Below are 27,060 nucleotides of genomic sequence, written 5' to 3'. Positions count from 1 at the left end.
ATGCCCCTCGGGTTCCTGTAGGCCATGGTGCCCACAGCACACATCCTTATTTCAAAATCCCACTCTGACTTGTCTAGGGGGAGTTTTACCTCTTTGGGCTCCTCTCCAAGCTCTCAACCTGGGCTGTACTCATTAACTAGCTGCTGACAGGTGGTGCCAGAGGTGAATTACAGGCCTTCTTGCAGGAGACGGCTGAACAACTATCCCCGATGGACATGGACATACAATGGCTAGCTTTTGGGGACATGCTCAAGTCATTGTGATCTGTCTTAAATTATGAGGATGGCAGACAATTTCCCCCTCCAGTTTAAAACAGCTCTCCCTGGATATTGCTTTTTTTTTTTTTTTTTAATTCATTCATTAAATATGGTTGGAAAAGGAAATCAGTTTCTGGGTTTCTTGGGAAATATAGAATGATGAATGCTTTTAAAAAATAGCCAAGTAACCTTATAGAGTTTCTTGTTTCCTCTGTATTAGAAAACTTTGCAGGAATTCAACAAACCGGGCCATTGAACATTGAATAAAAACATGCATGGTGAGCTGGGATGAAAAGGAGAAAACGAATTGCAGAAATCCCAGAGAAATCATCTTCGTGTCTCCAGATAACAACCAATACCACAGGAATACCAAAATCTAAATGGTGATCCTTGTACATCCAAGGTCAAAGATTCGAGTCCTTTACTTTTCTAGTTAAAGTGAGAAATGTGGCTTTTTAAAATAAATACTTGTTGGCTGGACGCAGGGACTCATGCCTGTAATTGTAGCACTCTGAGAGGCCAAGGTGGGTGGATTGTTTGAGCTCAGGAGTTCAAGATCAGCCCGAGCAAGAGCCAGACCCTGTCTCCAAAAACAGCTGAGCATTGTGGTGCACCTGTAGTCCCAACTACACAGGAGGCTGAGGCAAGAGGATCATTTAAGTTCAAGAGTTTTAAGTTGTTGACGCCAGCACAGCACTCTACCCAGGGTGACAGAGTAAGACTCTGTCTCAAAATAGATAAATAGATAATGAAATAAAAATAAGTAAAACAAATACTTGCAGTAGTTTGGTGAAGTTCAAGAACCTTTTCAGATTGTCCGGATAACAAGGTAATTTCTAGAGTCAGGTGTTTTGTCCTTTCTATTTAAATGCATTTCCCTTGAGTATAGGGCGACCAGTACAGGATCTAAACAAAAAGCTTGGATTAAAAGTGAGACTGTGTTTGCCAGACAGGCAAATGGAACCTCATCTGGGAAATACAGTGTGGCACCCTAGGGTCTCAGAGAGCAGGTGCTGTGCAAACCCCATGAAAAGGTGCCTCCTCTGACTGAAGCTGCCTGCCCTCTCCTTACGATTCTGCTCAATAAACCATGAGCTCTGCAAGGCAGAGGACCGCGTCCCTGTCATCCTCTTTCTGATCATGGCCCCTGGTATACACAGTGTTCAGTGAAAGTCTGCTGGGTGGACAAATGAATGACCAAAGGGAATGAACTAATGAGTTCTTGTCTTAGAATGTCAAGTATAGGGCAGTTCTATCCACTTGGACAGAGTCACAGAATAGCTAGAAAAATAATTCAGACTCATCTCTTTTTTGTTTCTTTGACGAAACAGCCCCAGAGTGCTCAGGTGGCCGCTCACCTGGTCAGCTAGGGACGTAGACAGCATGCCCATGAGCTCTCTCTCTGCCGTCAGCCTCCACATCTGCTCCCACTTCATCTTCCGCAGCTTATCCAAGAGCAGCAGGATCACCCCTGGGCAACAGCAAAGGATAGAATAACAAAAACAGCATTAAGACAGAAAGCCAGGCACACCTGTCCTCAATGTGGCCACAGCCTCGCAGGGATGAGGTCTCGTGCAGAGAAGAGTCCTAAGCGTTGCTGGGTATAACACTTCCCTCTCAAAGTTCTCCACCCTGGAGCCTTTTAGGGAGTGGGCACACTTTGGAGATGAAAATACCCGGGGTCAGGCCTAGGGCTGCCAGCTGCTTGGTCCCTGGACATCTTCATCATATGGAGAACAGGAACACAGGCAGCAAAGGGTTGTTATGAGGATTAAGTGAGATGAGCAAAAATAACCCGGTACAGAGATGGGACAGAGGTAAAGTCTGCACAACAGTGTGAGTGGACTTGCTGCCACCGAATTGTACTCATAAATATGGCAAAAATGGTAAATGTATGTTACGTATATTTTATCACAATAATGAAATAAAGATCCTAGCTCTGCACCTGGTACACAGTATATTTCTTACAAGCATTACGTTCTCGCCTGTGCTTTCACCCAAAGATATGACAACCTCGCTAGGGTTGGCTGTAGATGAAATACGTATAACATACGCCGTTGATTAGTACAGATAAAAATTAGCTCCTCTGTGACTTTACTCAGGGTACTATTTTGCAAATTTGCTTGACAAGTACCAACCAGCCATGTGGGTCTGTCTCAATGTTCCCTGATGTCACCAGAGTCTTCCTTGGCCCACTCACAATCAGCACTTATTGCAACTGAAGGGAAAACAATGCTGACATTGTCTCTGTAGTATGAGCTTCAAAAACTCATAGGAAACGGACAATAAGAGGTTGGTTCTACTCCTTGCTGCTTTCTTTCTTCTTCTCTTTTTTTTTTTTGGTTCGTGTTTGTGGAGAGGGACCTGGGGATAAATGGGGGATTGTTTAGGGAAGGAAATTCTCATTGCATACTAGGTCAGAAAATGAAGTTCGCGAATTCAACATGGAAAAAGTGCTAAAACCTCCTTGCTGAACATCACTACCGTCACCTGTGAAGTACTCCCCTTGGGAAGCTGTGCTCTGACACCAGTGCCTAGTCTACCCCTTAAAACAATTTTTGGAACTCTTTTTATGGAATGGCCATCAAATCTGTCATTGTACGAGGTCAGATGATTAAGTTCGAGAACTCATCCTAGAAAAAGCGCTACCTCCCTCATTACCAAATATCACTATGGTCACCAGATGGCCAAGGGGATTACCTAGACGGTGACCACAGTGATATTCAGCAATGAGGGAGGTAGCACTTTTTCTAGGATGAGTTTGCAAACTTAACTGTTAGGCCCTGTACATTCTTTTGTATCTTTAAAAGTGATAAAACAACTACATGTATTACCCAGGCAAAAAATAAATAAATCAATAAAAATCTAAAGAGAAAACCACGCTTTGACTTAGCTGAATGGTTTAGAAACAGCTGTCTACCACCAGGTCAGTTAGAATGCACAAAAAACTCACAGAGCACAAAACACGAAAAGCCCAGAGAATTTCTCTGCAGGCCACTGTAGTCAATTTGGTAATTTGGTGGGTGGAACTGTAGCATCCCTGGGCCCCTAAATCAATCGTCTTCAGGATGTTTAGCTCAGTACAATGGTCAATGGAGAAAACTCCAGGCAGCTGAAAAATGAGCTTAGTTGATACCCAATACATGCATTTCTAAAACAGGAGGAAAGAAACAGATTTTCCCAAATCACACATAAATGTCAACTCTGAGACTTTTTACTTATTCCAGTGGTACATATTTAGAGAAAAAGGAGATTCACCATTTAGTGAAGGGTGTTTGCTCAGGTGGAGTTGAAATGAAAAACATAGTTTATAAATGGTGATGGGAAGAATGGGATAATACACAGAGATCTGAACTTGTAAGTCAGGAGGGCAAATTACATCTCTTGCACATCTCTCTTGCTAGGTTTTTGGCACATATCCTTTCCTTTCATGCTCCCAAGGGTCTCTACAAGACATATTTTGTCATCTTCATTTTGTAGGTGGAAAAACTGAGGAGCTAAGCTAGACAGTTTTCTAGCTCACAGTTCAAAGGTATGTATACCTGATTAAAACTCAGATCTGCCTTGACTTCCAAAGCCAGTGCTTCTTCCAGTAAACCACATGTGTAAAATGAGGAAAACTGTCCTACACAATTCAGTAAACTCATGCCCTCTTGTGGTAGGCTGGTGAAGTTTAACTACGTACCAGCTCTCTCAAGGGAAAAACTAAAACAACCTGATTTGCAGCATTTGCCAATTACAACGGTGTAAATACTCCCATCATTGCTAATGTCAAGCTAGCAAGGTGATGACATCAAATAGTAAGTTGGGGAGAGAAAGGTGCCCCCCAAGACAGTGCATGCTTGCTCTAGCACAATACTGAAGTCATTCTAAAACTGTTTTAGTAACAGTAAAATTCACCTCAAACATATTATTTGATTGCTTCTTTTGGAGAGAAAGAAAAGAAACATTTACAAAAAGTTACAAACCCAGAGTAATAGTGGTCTCAGTCACTGGTGATTGATTAAAGAAAACAGAGTCCAGTCAAACACGTGAAAGAATTTCATGAAGTCTTAGGACAAAAACTAATTTTAATTAGATTGGGTAGATGCTCTAATACAGAATAAAAAATGGAAGGGGTGGGGTTGGAAGCTGTAAATAAATGATCAAAGATATGAATGTACATTTTGAAGCCTCTAGGGAAGTCCATGATAGCTATATCAGTCTCTGGAGATGGAGCTGAGAACTGTTGCTTTTTAGTGGCGTGAAGACTTGGCAAGTCCCAAGTGGCAGATGTGATTCAGGATTCCTTGTCAGGCTCCTTCAAAAGTGGGAATGTCTAAAATGATACACTGAATGTAGAAAAGCAAGACCATTGTCCCAGCTGGCCAACCTTTCCTTTTTGTGTGATTTACATTTATTTTTTTAAAATTATGACTATTTTAAACCAACAGAAAAGTACGAAACTAATATAAGAAATGCCCACCACAGATAGAATAGATGTTAACAGATCGACACATTTGCTGTTAAAAAATATTACAGATAAATCTAAAGTTCCTCCATCTCAATCTCTTCTCTTCCTCAGAGGCAGTAGCTGGCATACTTTGGTGATTGTGTTTCATATCTATGCATAGTTTTATATTTTTATTCTTTATGTTTAATAATACACAATGTATTGGCTCGGCGCTCACTCATAACACAGTGGTTAAGGCGCCAGCCACATACATGAAGGCTGGCAGGTTCGAATCCGGCCCAGGTCAGCTAAACAACAATGACAACTGCAACAAAAAATAGCCAGGCTTTGTGGTGAGTGCCTGTAGTGCCAGCTACTTGGAAGGCTGAGGCAAGAGAATCACTTAAGCCCAAGCGTTAGAGGTTGCTGTGAGCTGTGATGCCACAGCACTCTATCAAGGGTGACATAGTGAGACTCTATTGCAAAAAAAAAAAAAAAATACAAAACATATGGTATTTTTAGTACACTCTGTATTACGTATTTCCTATTCCAATTTGCCTTTTTACCTATTGTTATGTCATTAAAATTCAACCATGTTAGTATTTCAATATCAAATTTATTCATCATATTCACTTTATTCATTTATTTTATTTTTATTTATTTTTGCATTCCCCTACTGAAAGACATTTGGTTGTTTGCTATGTTTTTGCTATTATAAACAATGCTGTAATAAACAGCCTAATATCTATCCACGTTTCACTGGGCGTGCACATAAGTACTCAGAATGGTACAGTTTCGACCTCTGGCCAGGGACAGCTGTGTTGCCGGTGCTGTTTGTCTTGAAACATCTTCCTTCCTTTCAGCTGACCCAGTACTAAGTTTCACAGATTCTACACATGGAATGGCTTTGACCTCTTCTTTTATTCATTCATCCAACAGTTATTTATCAAGCACCAACTATGTATGATTTAATGGAAGGAGATTTGTACTTGTTCCCCCCCTCCCGTTTTCCCCAGTCTCATGGGCTTTGTTCAAAATATTAATTCAACATATATTTACTGGTGGTGTAAGATTCAATCTTTGCCAGGCCCCTTTATGGAGCACATCTATAAGACACACACCATTACAATTCAATGTGCGGACAGCAGGCTCTGAGAATGTGCACTGCCTTTGAAGGGAGCTCTGGAGGGAGGCCCAGGCTGCCCAGGGCTAGGATTTGGCCAGGCACACAAGCAGCGAGGAATGTCCGAGGAAGGAGCATGGTCAGAGGCATGAAGGTCGGAGACAGCTTGCCTAGCCCAGGTGGTGCAAGAACCAGCCTATGTGATGGCTAGCCAGCCTCAACAGACATGCCAGGACGTGCTTTTGAACAGGGGAGCAGCAACGGTCAGGAAGACTCTAGAATCTGTGCAAAACAGCGGCTTTCCAACCACGTTCATGTCATATTCTATATGGATAACCCACAGGGCTATCAGGATGAGCTACTTGTGGCTGGATGTCCTGATCCAGGGGCTCCAGCTGCCCCAGGCCCCATCTAAGTGCCCCTGTGGGCTGAGTGGATACTATTTTGAAACATGTCACCTATGTGGGACACCCTGGTTGGGAAGCCCTACTGAGGACAAGTGGGAGCCAGCGCAGGAAAGATGTTAAGACAGTGACCGTGACCTAATCTCTTTTAGAAGGGCCAACCTCAAATGTCACATTACCATGCCATTTCATAAGATCAAAGGACACCTCCTGAATCTCAGCATAGGCTACAGAACACGCCACAACCCCTTGGTTGTGGACAGAGCCATCTGAGTCTTGTATTTATTCCAGTTAAACCAGTGCAATGGCATTCTGTACCTCACCCTCTGCCTCTGTCAACAAAATGTGCCAACACTCAGGCTGGTATTCTGTTTAGCATTCCAAAGAGTTTACTAAATACACTACTCTCTGTTTCCTGATTCAAACAAGAAGCAGAATTCAAAACAAACAGAAAAATTCATGAGCAAACAAGTCACAAAGCTTGTGCGTTTCACTTGCTGCTTCCTGGGTCTCCTCTTATCTCACAACAGTTTTAGAAAGTAGGCAGGGAATGGGCTTGATCACTGTACAGTGACACAGGAAATGAGGCGCTGAGAAGAGGGTGTCTCTCCCAAAGTCACAGCGCAGGCAAGGGCTTACTCCTGCCGGTCTGGGGAACGTCTTTATCCTAGGATATCAGAACCATGGAAGACCCTGTGCTTCTGGGGCCAGCAGCACCTATGAATGCCTTTTCTTTGTATCCCAACACTTTGAAAGACTGCTAATGTAATGCCGAAGGTGTGTTTGGCCAACATATGTTCACATGAGTGCATGAGAAACAGGGATCCAAGGACCCACAGCTGGGCCATATGTCAGCTGCCCCTGACATGCCAACCAGACCAGTGGGGACCCTACCTGCCTTTAATCACATGTCCTGCATTGAAAAGTTATTTCTTCTATAATTCATTTCAGATTTTTTTTTGAGAACCTGTTATGAGTCTATCCATTGGGTTAACTGGGGATTTAGCAGTATGTAAAAGACACTTGCTCTCTGGCAGTTAGGCCCGATAGGAGGGGGAGATGGGTAACTAAGAAAATGCAAAGGGCTGTGATAATTAGGAGAGGAGAGAGGACATGGGAGCTGGGGGACTGGGAAGCCGACTGTGTGGTCTGGGGGGGGAAGAATTAGGGAAAAGGTTCCCGAAATAAATGATATCTAAACGGAAACTTAAGGATAAAGAGGGTTATCTGGGTGAGAAACAGGAAAAGTGAAGGTTCAGCCCAACAGGCTTCTCCCCAGAGAGAAGGAATGGGCTGCCGAGTATCTCTGGCAGGTAGCAAATATTTTCCACCTCATTTGAACAGCAGACCTTAAAAGGCAATGACTCAATTCCTTTTTTTATTCTTTTTTTTAACGTTTAAGAGTTTATTTCATGGTAACTGACACACACATACTGGAGTTAGTAAGATGGTCATTTCCCTTTCTTATCTCAATCCCCCTAAAACAAAAATTTAAAGAGGCTGCACGAAATTGCCAAGCATTGGTGAAAAGATTTGTCTTTGCTTCTAAGTCTGTAATTAACCACGGGTTATTCATACAACAAATTTCCTCACATTCTCAGAATGATGCAGCAGAATGAATTCTGAGAACACAGGTACTTTCTTTGCAGCTACTCCAGAAGGGAAAACTGTATGCAAGAGAAATAAAACAAAACAAACAAAAAAACTCCAAAAACCCAAACAAAACTATAGTGGACTTGGAAGACACAGTCAAGGGTGTAAGTCCCAATAGTATTCTGTATTACTACTACGACTCTTGAAAAAAGTCGCTGGACTCTGAGCCTCAGTTCCTTATTTGTAACATATTGACAATCTCAAATTAACTCCAAGATGACTCTGATGGATAATAAATGATATCTTTAAAGCATCTAGTATAAAAAAAATAAAGTATCTAATATAGTAGGAAGAGTACCCTTAATACTGAAGTGAGAAATATTAGTTGATAATTAATGCTCATACCCAGTAAATCCTTTACTATCCTGAATTCACTGATCATTCAAATAACCTTCAAAATTCTCTTATGTGTTGAATATATTGGCTACTTGAAATATTTTCCAATTAGCAATAACTGTGCCTTGGATAAACCTCATTGGCTACGATACTGCCACTGCGCAAAGCACAAGACTATGAGGAAAGGGCCAAGGAAGGGGAAGGGAGGGGGGAGGTTAGGGTGGAGGGAGGGTAATGGGTGGGGCTACACCTACGGTGCATCTTAGAATGGGTACAGGCAAAACTTACTAAAGGCAGAATACAAATGTCTACATACAATAACTAAGAAAATACCATGAAGGCTACGTTGAACAGTTTGATGAGAATATTTCAGATTGTATATGAAACCAGCACATTGTACCCCTTGATTGCACTAATGTACACAGCTATGATTTAATAATAAAAAAAGAAATATTTTCCATATTTTGAAATATTTTCAGGCCCACAGCCTTCTAAGTCTTCTGACAATCATCACCTTATGGAGTCACAACCAGCATGCTCAGGAGATCCCTTGGGGTTATTCCAAGTGGCAGCTACAGAGATACAGCCACAGGAAGAAAAAAATAATAATAAAGGAAAAAAATCTACCATATGGAAAAATTATGTGCATAAATTGTGTTCATAAGCAGCTAGGAAGTCTGTTTAGGATGTTAAATATAATCACATTAATCCAAGTTGAGTGAGAGAATCTGGCTGCTTCTTCCAAGGTTAGGAGCCTGTACCCAGGCCATAAAAGAGTTGAAAAACAACATTTCCAAGGGAAACAGAACTCTATTGACCTCAATTCTATGGTGCTCGGGAGATATCCCAATTAATGATGGTAAAGAGCTTTCAGAAAATGAAGTGGTACATAAAAGCTTAATAAATAACAGTTACAAAAACTATACATTTCCTCATTAAGGTGCTCAATTATCACTCACTGAACCTGCAAAATTCCCACTAGAATGAATACAAATTATGTGCACACATGCAAAGTGGAAACAGGCTTTTAAACTGAACACTGGTTAAAATAATGAAAATGGCTCCATCTGAAATTAGACTCTTTCAAGCTGAAACAACACAGATTTGGCTTTGGAATGCATGCCCCAAGTCAGTTCTTGAGCCTGCTTTTCTGCTGTCAGGAGGAAGGTGGTGCCAAAAAAGCTGGACTTTGGCCTCTGTCTGGCACTCACCGCTGCCTGATCCGCCCATTTCCAACCTTGCTGTTGGGGTCTGGGATCCCAGACAGCAGCCCCTTGCCCCAGAGAGCTGTGCAGAAGCAGTGTTCCTTAAACTTGACAGGGACTGTCAGTGTTGCTGGCTGGGCTGCCAGTGACCGAGGGGCCCTATCTACAGCTGTTGTGCTTGGAGCATAAAGACCAGCACTAAATTAGTAAATGAACAAAATAAATTAAAAATCAAAGGATTCTCTCCTGAACATCTGGTCCAGGGTAAGGCGTTTCATCTGTGGATCAGAGGGCAAGGTTTCTTTTCCCCAAATTGAATATGGAGCAACAGCTTGGTAGCCAAGATGGCAAGGAAAGAGAAGTGGATGTCTGTAAAGAGAAGAGGGAGAATAATGTTTTATTTTGTTTTTGTTTTGTTTGGAGCCAGATGTTGCTTTTTGCCAGTGCAACTACAAAAGAAATAGAATAAAAAGGATGACAATGATGCCACCTACCATTTATCAAGTCACCGCTGGAGACTTAGAGATAAAGAGCATAACTTAGATGACCTCCAATGCTTAAGGCAAACCTGCAAGGGAGATGGAATTATCCCTATTTTTCAGATGGAGAAACTGAGGCTCACATGGAGCTAGTCAGTGGCAGACTCAATTTCACTCTCTGACTTTTAACCATGTTATCTTTCAACCATGCCATCCGGTGTGTGTGTGTGTGTGTGTGTGTGTAAACACGCCCATAACTAAATATGGCCAAAACAAAACAGCAGGAAGCAGTAAGTAAATGTGTGAAGGGCTTTGACCAGTGGGTCCTAACCAGATTGCCTCTGTGAAACCTAGGAGGATACTGAGCATTATAAAGGCCAGGCAGAATAGGGCGTCCCTGAGCATGAACATGAACCTGCTGACCTAGGGAAGGGCCTGATCTGGGATAAGTGCTTGTAGGTAGCAGGGGACTGTGAGTGGGATGAAGACAATATTCGAATCAGGGGCCTATTCCAACGCTAACTTATGTCAATCTGCCCTCCTGCAGGTCATCTGAACCTACTCAGCTAACTTCACAGCCAGTACAGGACTCTCTCTTAAAACGTTTTCAGCAAGGGGGATGCCTTATACTTGCACTATGAAAACTTGCTGATTGAGTGGAGTTTCTCCCACTCTTCTCTTCTCTCCCATCCTCCGTGGCTTGCTTTTATTCTTTAGCCAAGCTAAAGAATACAGCTGGACCTGCTCAATCACTTCAGCCCACATGCTTCCTTAACTCAGCTGGGGAAACTGAAGTCCAAAGAGGCTACGTGACTCCTTCAGACCAGGGGCAGAGCGGGCTGCAGATTAAATCTTTTCTTCCAAACTCAGTACTTCCCAGAGTATATTGTGGCATTTTTTCGGGATGTTTGGGACCATTCTAGTAGGTGTTATGGGAAGCAAGGCTAAGTAAGAGGTGCATCTTTCAAGGGTACATGTGAAACTTACTGGAGGTAGAATGTAAATATCTCAACACAATAACTAAGAAAATGCCAGGAAGGCTATGTTAACCAGTGTGATGAAAATATGTCAAATGACATATAAAACCAGTGTATGGTGCCCCATGATTGCATTAATGTACACAGCTATGGTTTAATAATAAATAAATAAAAAAAAAAAAAAAAAGAAGATGGGTTAAATAAAGTCAAACACTGTTTGAGATATCAATGCTTGTGGTCAGTCCTCACGGGGGTCACAGCACCCCACCTTGCAGACCTTTCGTCCCCTGTCCACTGGAAACTGGGAGGACATTGCTGCTGCCTTCACGCTGAGTCCTCCCCACTGCTTCCTGCAGCTCCTCGGCTCCCCCACTCCACCTGGACTGCCAAGGCCACTATACGAAAATGAAGATTTGCTCCTTAGTTCTTCAGTGGTTCTCGTGGTTTTGCTATTTGAACCAGAGAAATCCTAAACGGGCACTGAGTGGGTGGAGGCCCTGGGGAAGAGGCCCTGGGCAGCAGGAGAACTCTTCTCTGGGAATGTTTATGAACATGACCCTCCCAATCATGACTTTTCCTCCCTTCTGCTTTGAAGAACTGGAGTTGTCTTTTCATGCATGACCCAACAGAGGCGAGTTTATTAAAAACCACTTAATTTAAAATCTCCTGCTGATTTTACCTGGGACTCACTTTTGATCATGTAAATTAAAAGGTTCTGCAGTCTAGTTTTTGCTTCAAAAATTTTTTTTCTTCTTAAAAGTTCTTTGAGAGTGAGAGAGAGAGAATGGAAACCCTTCTACCCCCTGAATTTTTTTTTTTTTTTTTTGCTGTTTTTTTGGCAAGTGTGGATGGGATGGAGTCCAAAGGGCTGCTCAACCCTTAGAAGTGACTGGTGGTCATTCACGCCTTCATTCATTCAATAAACACTTTTTGAGCCACTTCTGTGCTCCAGGCTCAAGGTATCTGGAGAGATAAAGAACACAGTGGTCCCTGCTCAAGAGAATTTGAAGGTATTATGTGTGCTAATAGAGAGAGGGGTATGTTTTAAGCAGAAAGCATGTGCTCCCACAGGAGGGTGTGGTAGAATCTCATGCCCTGAGGAGTAGTCCTTTAAGGAACAATACCTCATACTTCCTTTTCATCTCCCTGGACAGAATTCATTTGGCCAAGGCTATGACAGGACTAAAAAACATGAAGGGTTTGATGTCTGCCAAAAACTTTTTAACCAAGATTTGCAGACACTTTGACTTATTTATCTTTTCCTCTTATAAGCACACTTTTTATTAGAGCATAATACACATTCATAAATGTACGCAGATCTGACGTGTACAGCTGGATCCATTTTCACACAATGAACTCACCCTCGTAACGAGCACCCAGACCAAGGAACACTGTCATCAACAGACCTCTTTTTGGTCAAACAGAATCCTCTTTATAATCAAACATGTACCCACTTTCCTGCTATGATCCCTATGTCTTATACTGTAGTATAGTTTTATCCATTTCTGAACTTTTAATATGAATTGAATCGCTAGACAGTAGATACCCTTTTTGTGATTGGTCTTTTGGCTCATTATTAGTTTGTGAAATCCACTATAGTTGTGCATGTAATTGTAAACGGTTCCTCTTAATGTACAGCACGAATGCCTTTCATTCTACTTTTCCATTATGTTGCTGATGGACATCTGGGCTGTTTCCAACTTTGAAAGGTATTATAAACATTCTCCACCACAGCTTTTGATGTCCTCTGTATGCATTTCTGGTGGCTCCATACCCAGGAGTGGAATTTCCAGGTCACTGGGTGTGCCTATGCTCAGATTAAGTAGATACTGTAAAGTGGTTCTTCAGAGTCCGAATTGCTGTACCCTCCCACTAAAAACTGACATTGTTTGACTTTTTGCATTTTGAACCTTCTAGCAAAGGTCTAAACTTTGTATAGGGGTAGAACAATACGAGTTTCAATTTGCATTTTTTAATGACTAATGAAACTCACAGCCTTTTTATACATTAATTACCCATGAGGTGTCCTATTTTGAGAAGTGTCTGTTTTATGCTCATTTTTTTAATGGGGGCTGTCTGTCTTTTTCTTCCTGGTTTGTAGGAGTTGTTCATTTATTTTTCAGATCACTTTTAAAGCAAAGGAATGTGGTTCCCAAAGTCGACTGGAGACAAGTCACTTTCTGGTTTTGTGTGTTCCATCATGTAACGTCAGAGACTCCTTCTCATTGCACTGCCCACTCTCTCGGGTGGGTGACGCTTGCTGCCCACTTTGCCAGTCTTTTCCAAAATCATTAAGCAAACAAATGCAACAAAAAACCCTCAAAGATTATCAAATCCATGCCTCTCCTCCACCCACAGTGCCCTGAGGAAACTGAGGCTCCCAAAGGCTAAGAAGCTGGCTCAGAGTAACACAGCTAATACAAAGTAAAGAAAGGACAGGCCCTCAGGCCCTGGGAAGTCCATCTTTCCAACACCTCTCTGCTTCTCTCCGATCCATCTGTCCAAACTCATCTCAGCTTTCCTCAGTGCTTTTAGACTCATTTGACAAACCAGAGAGCTAACCCCGCCGACCTGAGATTCCACAGGTAGCTCCTTTTAACCAGAGAGTACTCTGCAAATAAAAAGATGTGGAAAAGGGCCAGGCGCAGGGGTCCTTAGCCCTAGCATTTTGGGAGGCTAAGGTGGGTGGATTGCTTGAGCTCAGGGCTTTGAGACCAGCCTTAGCAAGAGCCAAGACCCTGTTTCTACTAAAAATAGAAAAAAAAAAAAAAACAAAACTAGCTGCCTGCAGTCCCAGCTACTTGGGAGGCTGAGGTGAGAAGTTCACGTGAGCCCAAGAGTTTGATGTTGCTATGAGCTATGATGATGCCCTGACACTCTACCCAGGGCGACAGATACACTGTCTCAAAAAAAAAAAAAAAAAGAAGATGTGGAGAAATGTTGCTACGGGGTTGAATTGCATCTCAACAAAAGGTACATGCAAGTCCTCAATATCTGTGAATGCGACTTTATTTAGAAATAGGGTCCCTGCCAAGGTAAGGTCATATGGGATTGGGGGGACCCCAACCCAATGGCTTGGCATCCTTATAAGCAAACGGGACAGAGGCAGCAGAGACAGGCACTGGGGTTATGCGGCTGCTACCCAGGGAATGCCTGGGGCTACAGAGTGGATGTGGTAAGGAAGGATCTGCCCTGTGTGTCCCTGAGAGAACAAGGTCTGGCCAGCACCTTACCCTGGACTTCCAGCCTCCAGAGCTGGGGAAGAATTCCTCTTTTACACCACATGGTTTGTGGTATGTTCTTATGGCAGTCCCAGGAAAGTAATCTTATTGTCATTTGCCAGATTTGGACAGACTTTCAGCTAATCATTAAATCACAGAAAGCAAGTCATTCTGTCCATTTAGAGAGCAGCTGATAAGGAAAAACCCAAGATATAAATCACGCTCACCGGCCTATGTTCCCTCTCTCCTCCCAGCCAGCATATCCCACAGAAGGTCAAGTCTCTTCCAGGATCTACTCTGAGCCAAGATGGTCATTCAGAGCCAGTCCATTAGAGAGCAGGAGGTAACAGACATTGAACAAAAGAACATTTGAGCTGTGCACAGGCCACCACAGTTCAGGTGGTTATTAAAGACACTCCAGCTTGCCTATTTAAGGATGAAGAAAGTATTTTCTATAGCTGTAGAGGGAACAATATGGAGCAGTACCAAGACATTGGTCTTTGAATTGCCACTCAATAAAACAAGAGCACCATGAAAAGCTTAGAAAAAGCCAGGGGTGGGGCGGCGCCTGTGGCTCAGTGAGTAGGGCGCCAGCCCCATATGCCGAGGGTGGCGGGTTCAAACCCGGCCCCGGCCAAACTGCAACCAAAAAATAGCCGGGCGTTGTGGCGGGCGCCTGTAGTCCCAGCTGCTCGGGAGGCTGAGGCAAGAGAATCGCGTAAGCCCAAGAGTTAGAGGTTGCTGTGAGCCGTGTGACGCCACGGCACTCTACCCGAGGGCGGTACAGTGAGACTCTGTCTCTACAAAAAAAAAAAAAAAGAAAAGAAAAAGCCAGGGGTGGATACAAAAGCCCAGGACAGCACTGCAGAGCCACCTGCGGGGGGCGAAGGAGGGTCTGACACCCTGAGGATTATATACCAGCTACCAAATTCGGACTACAACTCTTTGAGCAGAAGTCAGAAGAGCTGACCAGTTCATTAGTGTGGGGATTTTAATTTGTTCTTTACAAATAATGAGCCTGAGCCTGCCTCTCCCTACCAGTCTGGCTAGATGCTTCATTGCACAAGATCATGTCTCATTTGCCTCCCAAGAAGGGCGAGACGGCGTGGACGGCAGAGCAATTCTGACCATCAGAACATGGGCAGCACCTGCAGGGACGCAGGGCTAATGAGCTGCTGGCAGGCGAGACGCTTTCCACACCTTCCCACATGAAGCGAGCCCAAGCGGAAGGGCATGCGACGCACCCTCATTATTCACTTGTCTGTGTGCTAAAGGACAAAGCAGACGCTGAGAGCGCCTTCAGGGAGGCATGCAGAGGCCGCAGCTATGACCTGCTCTTTTCACCCTGTTTAAGAGGTGGGAAGAGCACCTCGCCTGTGCCAGGTATACACCAAGCGTAATGTTGCCTACTCTCTGCTTGTCACTCTCCAGGTCCATTCTGTGCCCAGGGAAACTTGTTCCTGCATAGTGAATCACTTTGAGGTCCCTGGTGGCTGGTTCCTGGTTGGAAGCTTCGGCAGCAGACTGGAAGGTGGGAGGAAAGAGAGGGCACCCCTCCTCTATGCACTCCTGAGTGCAGGCAACATTTCCAACAAGGGCCGTGTCTTCTTCTCTTGGCTTCTGTGGGGCAGCCATCTCAATGGTGTGGGCTCTCCATGGGTTCTGGCACCATTAGCTCTTTGTATCTTGTTATAGGTTGTGTTAACTCCTCCCCCACATTCATTTGATGGAGCATCTCAGAATGTGACTATTTTTGGAGATAGGGTCTTTAAAGAGCCAAGTAAGTCAACAAGAGGTCATATGTGCGCTGGTCTGTTGAATCTGACCAATGCACATTCAGAATTACTTGGCCACTGAAGCTGTCTCGCCTTCCTTGGGAGGCCGATGAGAAATCGTCTTCTGTAGTGCAGCATCTAGCCAGACTGGCAGGGAGAGACAGGCCCATTATGTGTAAAGAGATAAAATGCCCAAACAGCCAGCCGACCGCGGTCAGAGAGCTGTGGTCATTTTTCAGTAGCTGGTATGTGGCCCATAGGGTTGAACCCTCCCGCAGAGGGAGGGGTGCACTGCTGTCCTAGGCTAACCCAGCATGACGGGTCGAGTCCTAAGAGGGGTGATTAGGACAAGGACACCCATAGAGGGGGCCCAGGTGAAGATAGAGAAAGGACGGCCATCTACGTGGAAGCCAAGGTGTGGGGCTGGAGAAGAAACCCACCCTGCAGACAGGTTGGTGTCAGACTTCTAGAACTGTCAGAAAATAAATCGCTGTGGTTTACGGTCTACAGTACCTTGCAAACTTGCAAACTGCCACACATCTCATCTCTCATCCCAGAACTGGTCACAGCCCTCGGCTAGTCCCTGGGTGCCTCAGTGTCCTCTGTTGATACCTGCGGTGCTGCCCACTCACCTCTGCAAGCTGTCCCTTCAGGAAACTATGTGGACTCACTGGGTTAGCTGTATTCCTCGATGTCTTTCTGACTATTACATGTATGTTACTTCAGTGAATCTTCTGAACAGTCCCATGAAATTGGGAAGCTTATGCTTCTTTTACAAATAAGGAGACAGGCTCAGAGAGGTCACACAGCTGGTGAGTGACAGAGCTGGGATTGCACCCAAGGTCTTTCTGACTCCGGTGACACTCTGTGCTGACTTTGGCTGATCCACAGCCTGCTAAAGGAAAGAGCCACATCCCAGAGCCGGAGGCCCATGGAGTGGAGGCCCCTGGGGCATCACCAGGTCAACCTGTCCATTTTGTAGATGAGAAAAACAAGACCGGTAGAAGGGAGGTCAGCGGGTTGAGGTCAGCAAGCTCACACAGCCACAGAATTAGGACTGAAATGCAAGTCTCTTGACTCCAGCTTTGGTGATTCTTGAGGCTTCCCTGACTGGTTTAAGAACAACAGCAAGAACACGATCACTTCCCAAGTCCTGTACTTGAACTACCTGGGGCAGCTGAGCACCAACTTCAAGAGTCAGGGTCCTGCATCCATCCACGTGTCAGGTCAACCTTCACCAGCTAGGTGGCTTTGCACAAGTCACTTAACCAGTGGCCTGAGCTTTAGAGCACTCTTCCATAAAATGTACATCAATAATAATTCATAAAAGACTGTTGAGAGGATTAAATAAGATGATAAAGTAAGACGCTGTGTGCAGTAACAAACACACTGGTCATTCTGAATTAAGGAGCTATTGTTATTATCTGGGCTGGACTTTTAAACCAAAACTAGCCTCTTCCTATTGACCTGTAGGCACTGAATCACCACTTGCATTCACTCAAAAGCTGAATAATGATGATGATGAAGATGAAGACGATGGTAGTGGTGGTGACAACGACAATGATAACACTGACAGCTAATAGTGATGGCAGCAGCCTACCAGCTCCCAGGCACTATGTCAGGCATACCTATTAACTCTTATTCCTTATAACATCCTGTAAGTGAGAACCCAGATTCAAACCCAGTTTCACCTGCACCAAAACCCATGTAATTTCCAAAATAGATGTCTATGAAAAGAAGCAGAACACGATCAGTGCAAGAATGTGGCTGCAAAAAACACTGTATAATGCAGTCTACATCTGTGACTTTCAGAGCTACTGTGGGTGCTTTGTGCCACCAAACTATGCGGTCCTGGAAGACAGTGGTGTGTTCCATCAAACTCTGAACCCACAGCTTTCAACACCATAGGTTGCACACAGTAGGTCTACTCCATGCAAGTATAATGATCTGCATTGGTGTTGAACTGGACTTCCCAAGAGCTGAGACCATATCTTATTTCTTCTGGATCTCAACAAGTGCAGTTCTACAGCAGAAGAGGGGCTATAAAATGTCCCTTCTATTCATGTAAATACCTGTTACCTGGACAAAGAAGCTGACTCACGGCAGCAGCAGGAAGTAGTGTCTCCTTACATTCTAGAACCACCACGGTTCTACAGAAGGCCTTGTATCTGGCCAAGGGCTGGCACCGTACTGTTGAAAACCCCTGGAGTCCTGAGACCCAGGTTGATTCTCAATCTGCTACTTGTTGTCTGTGTAACCTGGGACACACTAGCTCATTTCTAGTGTAAACTTCTCTTTCCTAGTCTGTAAAATTGTTACGATGATAATATGCATTTCATTCAACCGAAACAAAGTAAGTGGGTTAGACATACAGGGTGGTCCAGGAGGATGACTGTAAAGCAGAGAGGGGAGATGGGAGGTCTCAGGTGGGGGACGTGCTGGAGTTTTAAATGGGTGGTCAGCAAAGGCTTCTCTGAGAAGATGATGTCTAAGAGCAGCCCCACAGGTGGTGAGGTGGCATGCAAGGCTGGTGAGGGGGAAGAACCCCAGGCAAAAGTAGCCACACGTGCCAGGGCCCTGCTCACAGCCGACAGGGATGGAAGGAGCCCCTGCCTTCTAGTCTGTCGTGGATGTTAAAAAAGATAATCATTTGCAATAGCACAGTTACAACCAGTGTTCCCTAAAAGTTAGCTAGGACTCTGAGCGTTATCCTCCTGGACACACAAAGGTTCCTACCTGCTGGAAAGTGACTCTTCCAGCCCTCCGGCCCTTTGGGCTCTGATTCTGCACCAAGAAGGAACCTATCTGCTCCCTGCCAGCCAGGTGTGAGCAAACCCCAGGCTGGCCTGCTCTCGGGACACGATTTCCTAGAAACTGGATTAGTGGGGCACGCATTTAATGCTGGAGAGAAAGAAGGGAGAACTAAATCTGGCTTTGCTGTGTTGTTGATCTTTTTTAAAAAAATGTGCAAAATTACCCCAGTTTGAACTTTCAGGCAAGAGTAATAAATGTGCTTTCCAGTAACCTTTCCAGTATTGAATATGTCCAGAATCAGGGGAAGCAGAGTCAAACTGCACAGGCCTTTCAAGGATCTATTTAATGCAGGGGAAACTTGCTCCGGAGAAAGGAATTTTGCTTCTGTTATGTAAGGGGCAGGAGAAGTTGGTAAAAGCTTTACCTTCGCAATTAATTAGCCGGGGGGATTCTTAGTCATCAGGATCACCAGGCAGCCCGCAGAGGGATGCACTTGGCTGTGCGGGTGGGGATAGAAGAATAAAGACTTTGCTGTCTTCCTCATGTTGGCTTTTAAGCATCATCCTAAGCTATTCGTCCCATCTTTTGGAATGGAACTCCTTTGAAATGAATTATGGAAGGTTTTAAATCCCAGGTTTCTGAGTGCAATCTAATACAACTAAATATGATTCTCTACTTTTCTGGTACGTGTGTTCAATCTTTCTTTCTCCTTCCCCCGTCTTCTCTCTGCTCTCTTTACTTCTCCTACCTCCTGCCTCCCCTTCTGAAGCTCCCTGGACCCTGAAAGTTCAAACCAGAGGCAGAGCCAGCCATTTGCCTCCTAGCTTGGCAGTCACCCATTTATAGGTGTCCCCACCAGACGCTGAGTCCTCTAGGGCATGGCTGGTGTCACCTCTGTAACCAGTGCCCCCGACAGGCACTTCAGACGAACTCAGAGAATGTTTATGAATCAGTTGAGAATAACTGAATGAGTTCAAGAGAAAGACAGAGGTCCCGCCCAGTGGTCTTTAACTGAGACTCAACCTATTAACATCTGCAAAATGACTTGTAAAAAGTGCTGTGATTTAAAAAAGAAAAATCCTAGCGACTATTGGGAAAGTAGTTTGTTCTGCATGAACAGGAATAGGTTGGGGCCCTGGCTAGCCCCTGTCTTCAGCCAGGACCAATGAGGCCAGGTAGTCAGAAACCAAACCCTACAATCATCAGTTACCAATATTCCATTAAATGACCCTCTGTCTCCAGCTCACAGCAAAAGACGTCAGAAGCTTTGCTCCCAGCAAGTTTCCTGTGGCCTAACTCCTCTGTCCGTTTGCTGCCTTTGGGCCATCACAGAGGGTGCTGGAAAGAGCTCAGGCTTAGAGGCAGAGCGATCTCAGTCTGAATCTGGTTTTGGATGCTTCCTGGTGTGTGACACTGGGACAGGGACTCAACCTGTGTCTCTGTTCTGACTCTGTGAAATGGAGACACAACACAGTCCTTTTCCCCAAAGGCGGGTTTCTCTTAGAGAACATTCTACCCTGGGCAAAACGACTTCTGTCCATCATGCTCTCAAATATGAAATTTTAAACTTTAATCCTACAAAGACTTTAGTGCAACTGTCATTGATAATTCCCCAAAAAGGAGGAGATAAGGCAGTCAGGTAAAGTGGTAGGTGGTACTGGCACAGTCCTCTTTCCCAGGGCTCCACATTCCAGAGTCCTGGGGACCTTCCTGCCCAGAGTGTTAGAGGAAGCCCTAGGGGGTGAGGGAGAGGGGTAGATGTTTCTCTGAGAAATACTGAGCAAATAATAAAGTTTTCCAAGTCTCATAGGGACACAGAATTAGGAATATGGAACTCAGAGTCTGCCGATCGTATGAACTTTTGGTGAGAGGGCCTGAAATGAGGGGTGGATGGGGAGATGCCTCTTCTCTGTGTTATGTACATCAAGTAAAAAGCAAAACACACTAATCAACAGCTTACTGAAATGCAAGGAGGTGGTCCTGAAAAGCTGCTATCCAATAAGGAATGACAGACAGAAATTCAATGCACAATATTCATTATCATGTTCAAAAGCCCAGTGCTGCCTTTACCAGCGTGTTTGTTACAGAACAAAACCCAAACTACACATCGTCATATCACAGCCAGGAGGCCCTTGCCCATCTCCCCAGTCTCAACTCAAGTTACCCTCCCTCTCCCCCAAGTCAGTCCCACAACAGGCCAAGCAGCTGCCCCCGACAGGGCTGTTGTGTTTCCTAGTCAGGTGCACGGCTGCTTTCATGGCACTCTTCAAGTCTTGGCTAAAATGTCACCTCCTCAGAGAGGTCTGTCTCTACAATCACCAGTTACATAATCTTGGTGAATCACTTAGGGAGTAGTAAACATTATAGTAAGCAAATCCTTCCCTCCTTGCCCTCTTCCTCCATATGGGGAGAGTGATGGTTTCAGCAGACCACATATATAAGGACTACAGAGGTAGGAGCCTTCTGCATTCAAGACAGAAAGCTCTGTGTTCCAATCTTGCTTTGCTATCCACTGTCAGAGATTTTGAATAAGTTGTATAACCCTCCTTATAAAGGATGTACTGAGCATTAGGTGAGATAGAGCATGAGAAACACTCAGCACAGGGGCTGATGCAGAGCAAATGCCCAGTGAAAGTTAGTTCATAAAGCTAAACAACACTAGGCCCTGGATGCAAGGGGCAAGGAATTCGCCCCTTGCCCTCTGTGAAGACGGATGGTCTCCGTTTACTAATCTGTAGTTCTGTTGACTCATTAGATGAAATGAAGGCCATTAAAAATCAGTGTGAGCAATCTTTGGAAAGATTAATACTTGAGATTAGATGAACTACCATTACCTGTACACATATATTTCCTCTACCTTACCCAATCATTATAAAATACATCTAAAGAACTTTGAAACCGGCTGAAGAAGTGCTTGGTATAAGCAGGATTCATTCTAGGGGAATCTGATGATAAGTTCTCATCAGGGTTCCATAAAGCCCGGGGAAGAGTGGCTCCTAATCCTCTCCCTAGCCCTCAGGACCACGTCTCTGCCCTCAGTGGACAACCTGGACCTGCCGGGATACAGCAGCTTCCGTGGCTTAGCTTGGCCCCTTCCATCTATAGGTGGTCCCTCCCACTTATGTTTTTATCAAAATCCACACATCTGGCTCGGCGCCTGTGGCTCAAGTGGCTAAGGCGCCAGCCACATACACCTGAGCTGGTGGGTTTGAATCCAGCCCGGCCCACCAAACAACAATGACGGCTGCAACCAAAGAATAGCTGGGCGTTGTGGAGGGCGCCTGTAGTCCGAGCTACTTGGGAGGCAGAGGCAGGAGAATCACTTGAGCCGAGGAGTTGGAGGTTGCTGTGAGCTGTGATGCCACAGCACTCTACCTAGGGCGACAGCTTGACGCTCTGTCTCAAAAAAATGAAACAAAACAAAACAAAAGAACCATCCCGCGAAGCTGCTCCTTAGACGTTGACTCCTGCCATGAGGCCAGATGGGCATTTGGGAATTTTACTCTTCTTCTCTCCAGTCCAGACTGCCAGGATTTCCTGCCTACTATCCCACCGCCAGGACAGATTTCAGAGAAGCCTGGGCTGGAGGCATCAGTGCTCCAACTTGAGTGCGTGCGCACACATGCTCCATTTTCCTGCCTGTCCTCCTTTGGGGTCGCAGAGGCATCTGGTACAATTTAAATCCCCTTCAGTCTTAACCGCAGCCCTCTGTAATGGGTTTTCCCATTACCTGTGTTTTCAGGTAAGGGCACAGGCACGGAGAAGCTGGGGTGCCCGAGGCTATGGTGGTGTGTGACTGAGGAGGATTTGGGGCCTCATTCTGACCGCCTGATCCCACAGATTGAATGTTCGACAGCCATACAGATTATGAAGAGGACTGGATGTGATTTGCACAAATAGTTATTGCGCCTCTACCATAACCTGGGGAGTAAAGCGTGGAGCAAGAGTGAGAAGACTCTTCCTTTTTATCCATATTTATGTTTCATTTCCTTTATCTTTGTACTTACCTTGCCAGCTGAGAGCTGAATTAGGCCTCATGCAATTCTGTCCTTCTTTCAGGGTTCAGACAGGAAATTATATTGGTATATAATTAAGGTGGTGAAGGTAATCAATATTTACTGGGCATCGATACACGTTCTCAATCATTGCAGTTTACGTTCTACGTACAAAAGCTTATTCTACCCTCCTAACAGTCAATTAGGAACGTGTCATTATTCTCACTCACCAGATGTGGGAATCTAACTGGCACAGGCAAGACCCTCGCCCAAGTCTGCTGCACTTCCCAGATCATTTCATTTCTGCTGTGCTGTAAACCAGGGTCAGCAAACTTTTTTATTGAAGGGCCAGAAAGTATATATTTTTGGCTTTGGGAGCCAAACAGTTCCTGTTGCAACTAGTCACCTTCGGCCAATTCTGTCTGAAAGCAGCTGTCAATCTAAGTAACGGAGAGAGGCTTTCTAAAAGATTTTGGAAATAACGCATTGCGACGGGAACACACATGTCATAGTCAACCAAGGGTGTACTCGGCGAGGCAAAGGAAGACACAAGTTTTTAAAGGAAAAAATGAAGAAGATAACATAATTGTTTTGAAATAATTATCATTGGCTACAAAGATCAATAACACAGGTGATAGCCAGTCTCTGTTCAGTCAGTTTCTGGACAGAATGTCCTTGCAAAAGTATTTTCCTTGCAAAAGGTTGCATTGGCCTTTGTGCAAGGTTATGGTTTTATAGAGTCTTTTCTTTTTTCTTTTTTATCGAGACACAGTCTCACTCAGTTGTCCTGGGTTGAGTGCTGCGGTATCATCTCAGTCTCTTGGGCTCAAGCGATTCTCTAGCTTAAGCCTCTTGAGTAGCTCAGACTACAGGTGCCCACCACAATGGTTGGCTAGTTTTTCTATTCTTAGTAGAGATGGGGTCTCACTCTTGCTCAGGCTTGTCTTGAACACCTGAGCTTGAGCAATTCACCTGCCACCCGCCTCGGCCTCCCAGAGTGGTAGGATTACAGGTGTGAGCCACTGCACCGGTCTGTACAGCCTTTTCTATTATCAGGCATGCAAGTATGAGAACCCTCTTCCCATGACCTTTCCCATCTCAGGGTTTTCTTAACAGTTGTGACTCCATCTTGATTCTGACAACTTTCACGCTACCAAACAAAATAAAAACGGTATGGTTGAAAACAAAGAGCAAGAATGGGGTGGCTGTGAGCTTGTACAACTTTATTAACAGACGCTGGAATTTTAATTTCACCCAATTTACCACAAAATATATTTGTCTTTTGTTTTTTTCTTATTTGAAAATGTAAAAACCTACCCTGGGGACATACAAACATGGACAGTGGGCAATATCTGCTGTAAACAGTTGAACAAGCATTAGGAAGATACTGGATTCAGGCTTTGAAAAAGATTAAGAAATAAATGTTTCCTCAGTGTATTTGCCTGGCCACTCCAACTTCACCCTGAGTTTGTTGAGAACAAGGGCCATGTTTTCTATTTCTTTTGTTGCATCCCTTGAGCCTGGCTGAAGGTGAAGATCTTACCCCAAGTCTGCTGGATGGCCTAGACCTGGGCATGAGTTTGTGCTTGGCAACTGTGAACTTGCTAAGCACAGCCTGCCTCAGTAGAATAGCAGTGTTGGGTGAGTTGGGCTATTGCTCCTGGATAACTGTCTGAGATTCCCGCTCACTAGCAGCAGTCCCATGGGGCGCTGCCAACAAATTCAGCACCCTCTGTGTCACTGTGGTCCAAATACATCTGACTTGCCACAGTGAAATGTCAGGCATAGTCTATAAGGAGATGTGGCCATTGAGGGCTGGGGGACAAAGATAGGCTGTGATGGCACGGGGGGATGACATGGAACAGCTCACACTGAGACTGAAGGGGCAGGGGGCTGGTCTCACTCCCTCCGTGACATCACTGGCACTTTAAGCTGGGTTCTGCCAGCCCGGAGGGAGCGTATGGGACAGGTCTAGATCCAGGCCATGGCAGGGTTACAAATGAGTCAGTGGTAGTACATCCGCGGGCTGTCCCCTCCTCCCCGCAGTCCCAGGGCACTCAGGCATCGCAGTCATTTGTAACTCTCTATAGGTCTTTTTGACAGCTAGCAGTCTGTGGCCTGGCTGCTATTTTTCCACTCAGTCATCCAGGAAGCCTCACGTGGGGTCTGATACTATACATAATTAATACTCAAAAAAATGTTTGCTGAATGAACGGACACACATTCAAGGAGCTATGGAGTGCCAGAGTGTAGTGATGGTTAGGAAAGCAGGGTTAGGCAATAAAGGAGGGGGAACGAAGGTCCAGAGCGGCTAAGGTAGAAATGAGGTCTCTATAATGCAGTCTTTGGAAAAATACAGGGGGGGCAAGCCTGTCCAGAAGACAGGAGCCACCTGCTTGGTTTTAGAAGCTAATGATGGAGATGTCTCACCCGAGAGGTTCTGATTTAATAGGTTTGAGGTAATAGGTAACAGGTTTTAATTTTTTTTAAATCTCCCAGGTGATTTAACCTGCAGCCATGATCCAAGTATTGCTCTAAATTTAGGATAGCACCGTGTTAATTCTGGTGTCCAAATCCCTCTATTACGCTATACATGGGGGAGGGGGCTGGGCAAATCCCTGAACATAACTAACCACTCACTCAAGCCTTGAAGACCAGAGAAGACCCTGGAACGTGGGCTTACGCAGGGGCACTGCTGTTTACTGGCTCTGCTAACTTGTGAAATCAATTAACCTCCCTGAGCCTGTATCAGCTCTTCTATAAGATGGGGGTTATGGGAGCTAATGCACATGAAAGGATGAGTCAAATCTACAAGATTAGTCCTGTGAACTTGAGAGCCCCTGAAGATACCAGACGCTGCTTATTCCCATCCTAAACACATCTTCAAGGAAAACGTGCGCTGAATGAGAGCCAGGTTGTTTTCTTTACGGCACAAAGATTTAGGATCCTATTCCGCCTTCTTTCTCTTCTACTGCAAACTGAACCACACAGGTGTCTGGGTGGTTGGGTCACAGCTCCCGTGAGCAACAGTGATGCTAAAGACCTAGGTGAGTGACAGAGAAAGCCCCTGACCTTGTATGGGTCAGGAGAGTGGGACAGGCACACTTTCAGGAATGGCTACCCCTGTGTTACCATGAGTCTGGGTCAATTCACTTAGCCCGGTGCTGAGATGCCAGAGGCAGGTAGTTACCCAGAGCAAGGAAATGTCTCTGCTCCACTTGGCCACTGGTCAATGATTCATGGCTTCAAAGCCTTGACCTTTTAGTTAGAGACCACATGACTCAACTGGAAAAGTTAGGTTCCTATAAAGTTGATACTCTGCAAAATACCGATTCTTCTGCAATCTATAGACTGTGTGCCCCGCACAGAAAACAAACAAGCGAAACAAACACGCACACAAACGCACATGTCCATTGAAGTTTAAAATAGTTTCTTTTACAACATTATCTCTAGCTGTTTTTAACTATTTGACACATTTGGCATCTTCTGATGTATCAAAATTTAAAATAGCTATAAGGTTTACTATGGCAGTGCTCCATCTTAGAAGCCGTCTAACACTTGCATAAGCAAACAGACATGAATAACGAGGATATTTATGTATGATAGTGTTTGTAATTGAAGGGAAAACCCAGAGCAACTAAAACACCGATTAATACTAAAGGAAATAAACAACAATACATCCTGCAAACGGCATTTTATTACAGCAGGCTAAATTGACCAAGACAGCATTGTTTTTTTCAACTCACAGGAGGGGACCGTGGGGCTCGGAGAGGAGACCTCAGTACCTTCAGGTCAGGATGCGTGAGCAGAAGGAGACAAGTCAGGAAGAACCCCAGCAACCCCGGGTTGCTGCCCGACAGACGCAGATGTTCAACCCCAGGGGAGGCCCAGCTCAGTTGGAAGAGTTTCATTTCGGTTTTCTTTTTGCTTTGTTTTCCTTCTACGCAGGCAGTGACTTTGTGAAGTATTCAGTAAAGATAGGAAAATCACAAGATTTTGTTGCTACAACTACTCAGGAAAGTAAGATCATTTATAAGAAAAAAGTAGCTCAAGAGAAAAGGTCTTTGAGAAGAGAAGTTAGGTAGCAGACGTCTTGCAATTGAGACCAGATTCCAGAAGCCTTACATTGTGTACATATCCTCTTCCATGAGACCAGTACCTAGGAAGGGAGGAAGCCATGCTAGACTTTTTAGAACATTCTAGACTCTTCTAGAAAGTGAATGTTTCTCAGGAGAGCAGGCAGTGGGAAAGCTTGCTGTCTTTTCAGGATGCAGCTGAGAAAACTCTCCAGCTGTTCAGTTTAATTAAAGACCCTCCCCCCATCAAGCCTGGATGTGGGGGGAGGGAGCTCTCACATGGCTGTCTTGCTAGGTACGTCAGAGAACCTAGCCAGGCTGAAGGGAAAGTGGTGGCTTAAGTGGCCTGAATTGTGGATGGAAGATGTCACAC

The 27,060-nt window shown here is 44.7% G+C and overlaps 1 protein-coding gene and 1 pseudogene across 3 annotated transcripts in view; both read right to left on the bottom strand.

Annotated features, from left to right (window-relative positions):
- LARGE1 (LARGE xylosyl- and glucuronyltransferase 1) overlaps window positions 1-27,060 on the bottom strand; it is a 559,980-nt gene that overhangs the window by 97,612 nt on the left and 435,308 nt on the right. For all 3 annotated transcript variants that reach the window (XM_053583761.1, XM_053583762.1, XM_053583763.1), the window contains one exon: window positions 1,616-1,728. In XM_053583761.1, the coding sequence (XP_053439736.1) occupies window positions 1,616-1,728 (113 nt within the window). The remainder of the gene's footprint in view (window positions 1-1,615; window positions 1,729-27,060) is intronic.
- Window positions 8,248-8,374, bottom strand: LOC128582645 (uncharacterized; annotated as a pseudogene).

This window comes from Nycticebus coucang, chromosome 3 (genome assembly GCF_027406575.1).
Source record: "Nycticebus coucang isolate mNycCou1 chromosome 3, mNycCou1.pri, whole genome shotgun sequence".
Classification (NCBI taxonomy): Eukaryota; Metazoa; Chordata; class Mammalia; order Primates; family Lorisidae; genus Nycticebus; species Nycticebus coucang.
Note: the sequence above shows the minus strand (reverse complement) of the source record. Positions and strands in the feature narration are given on the sequence as shown.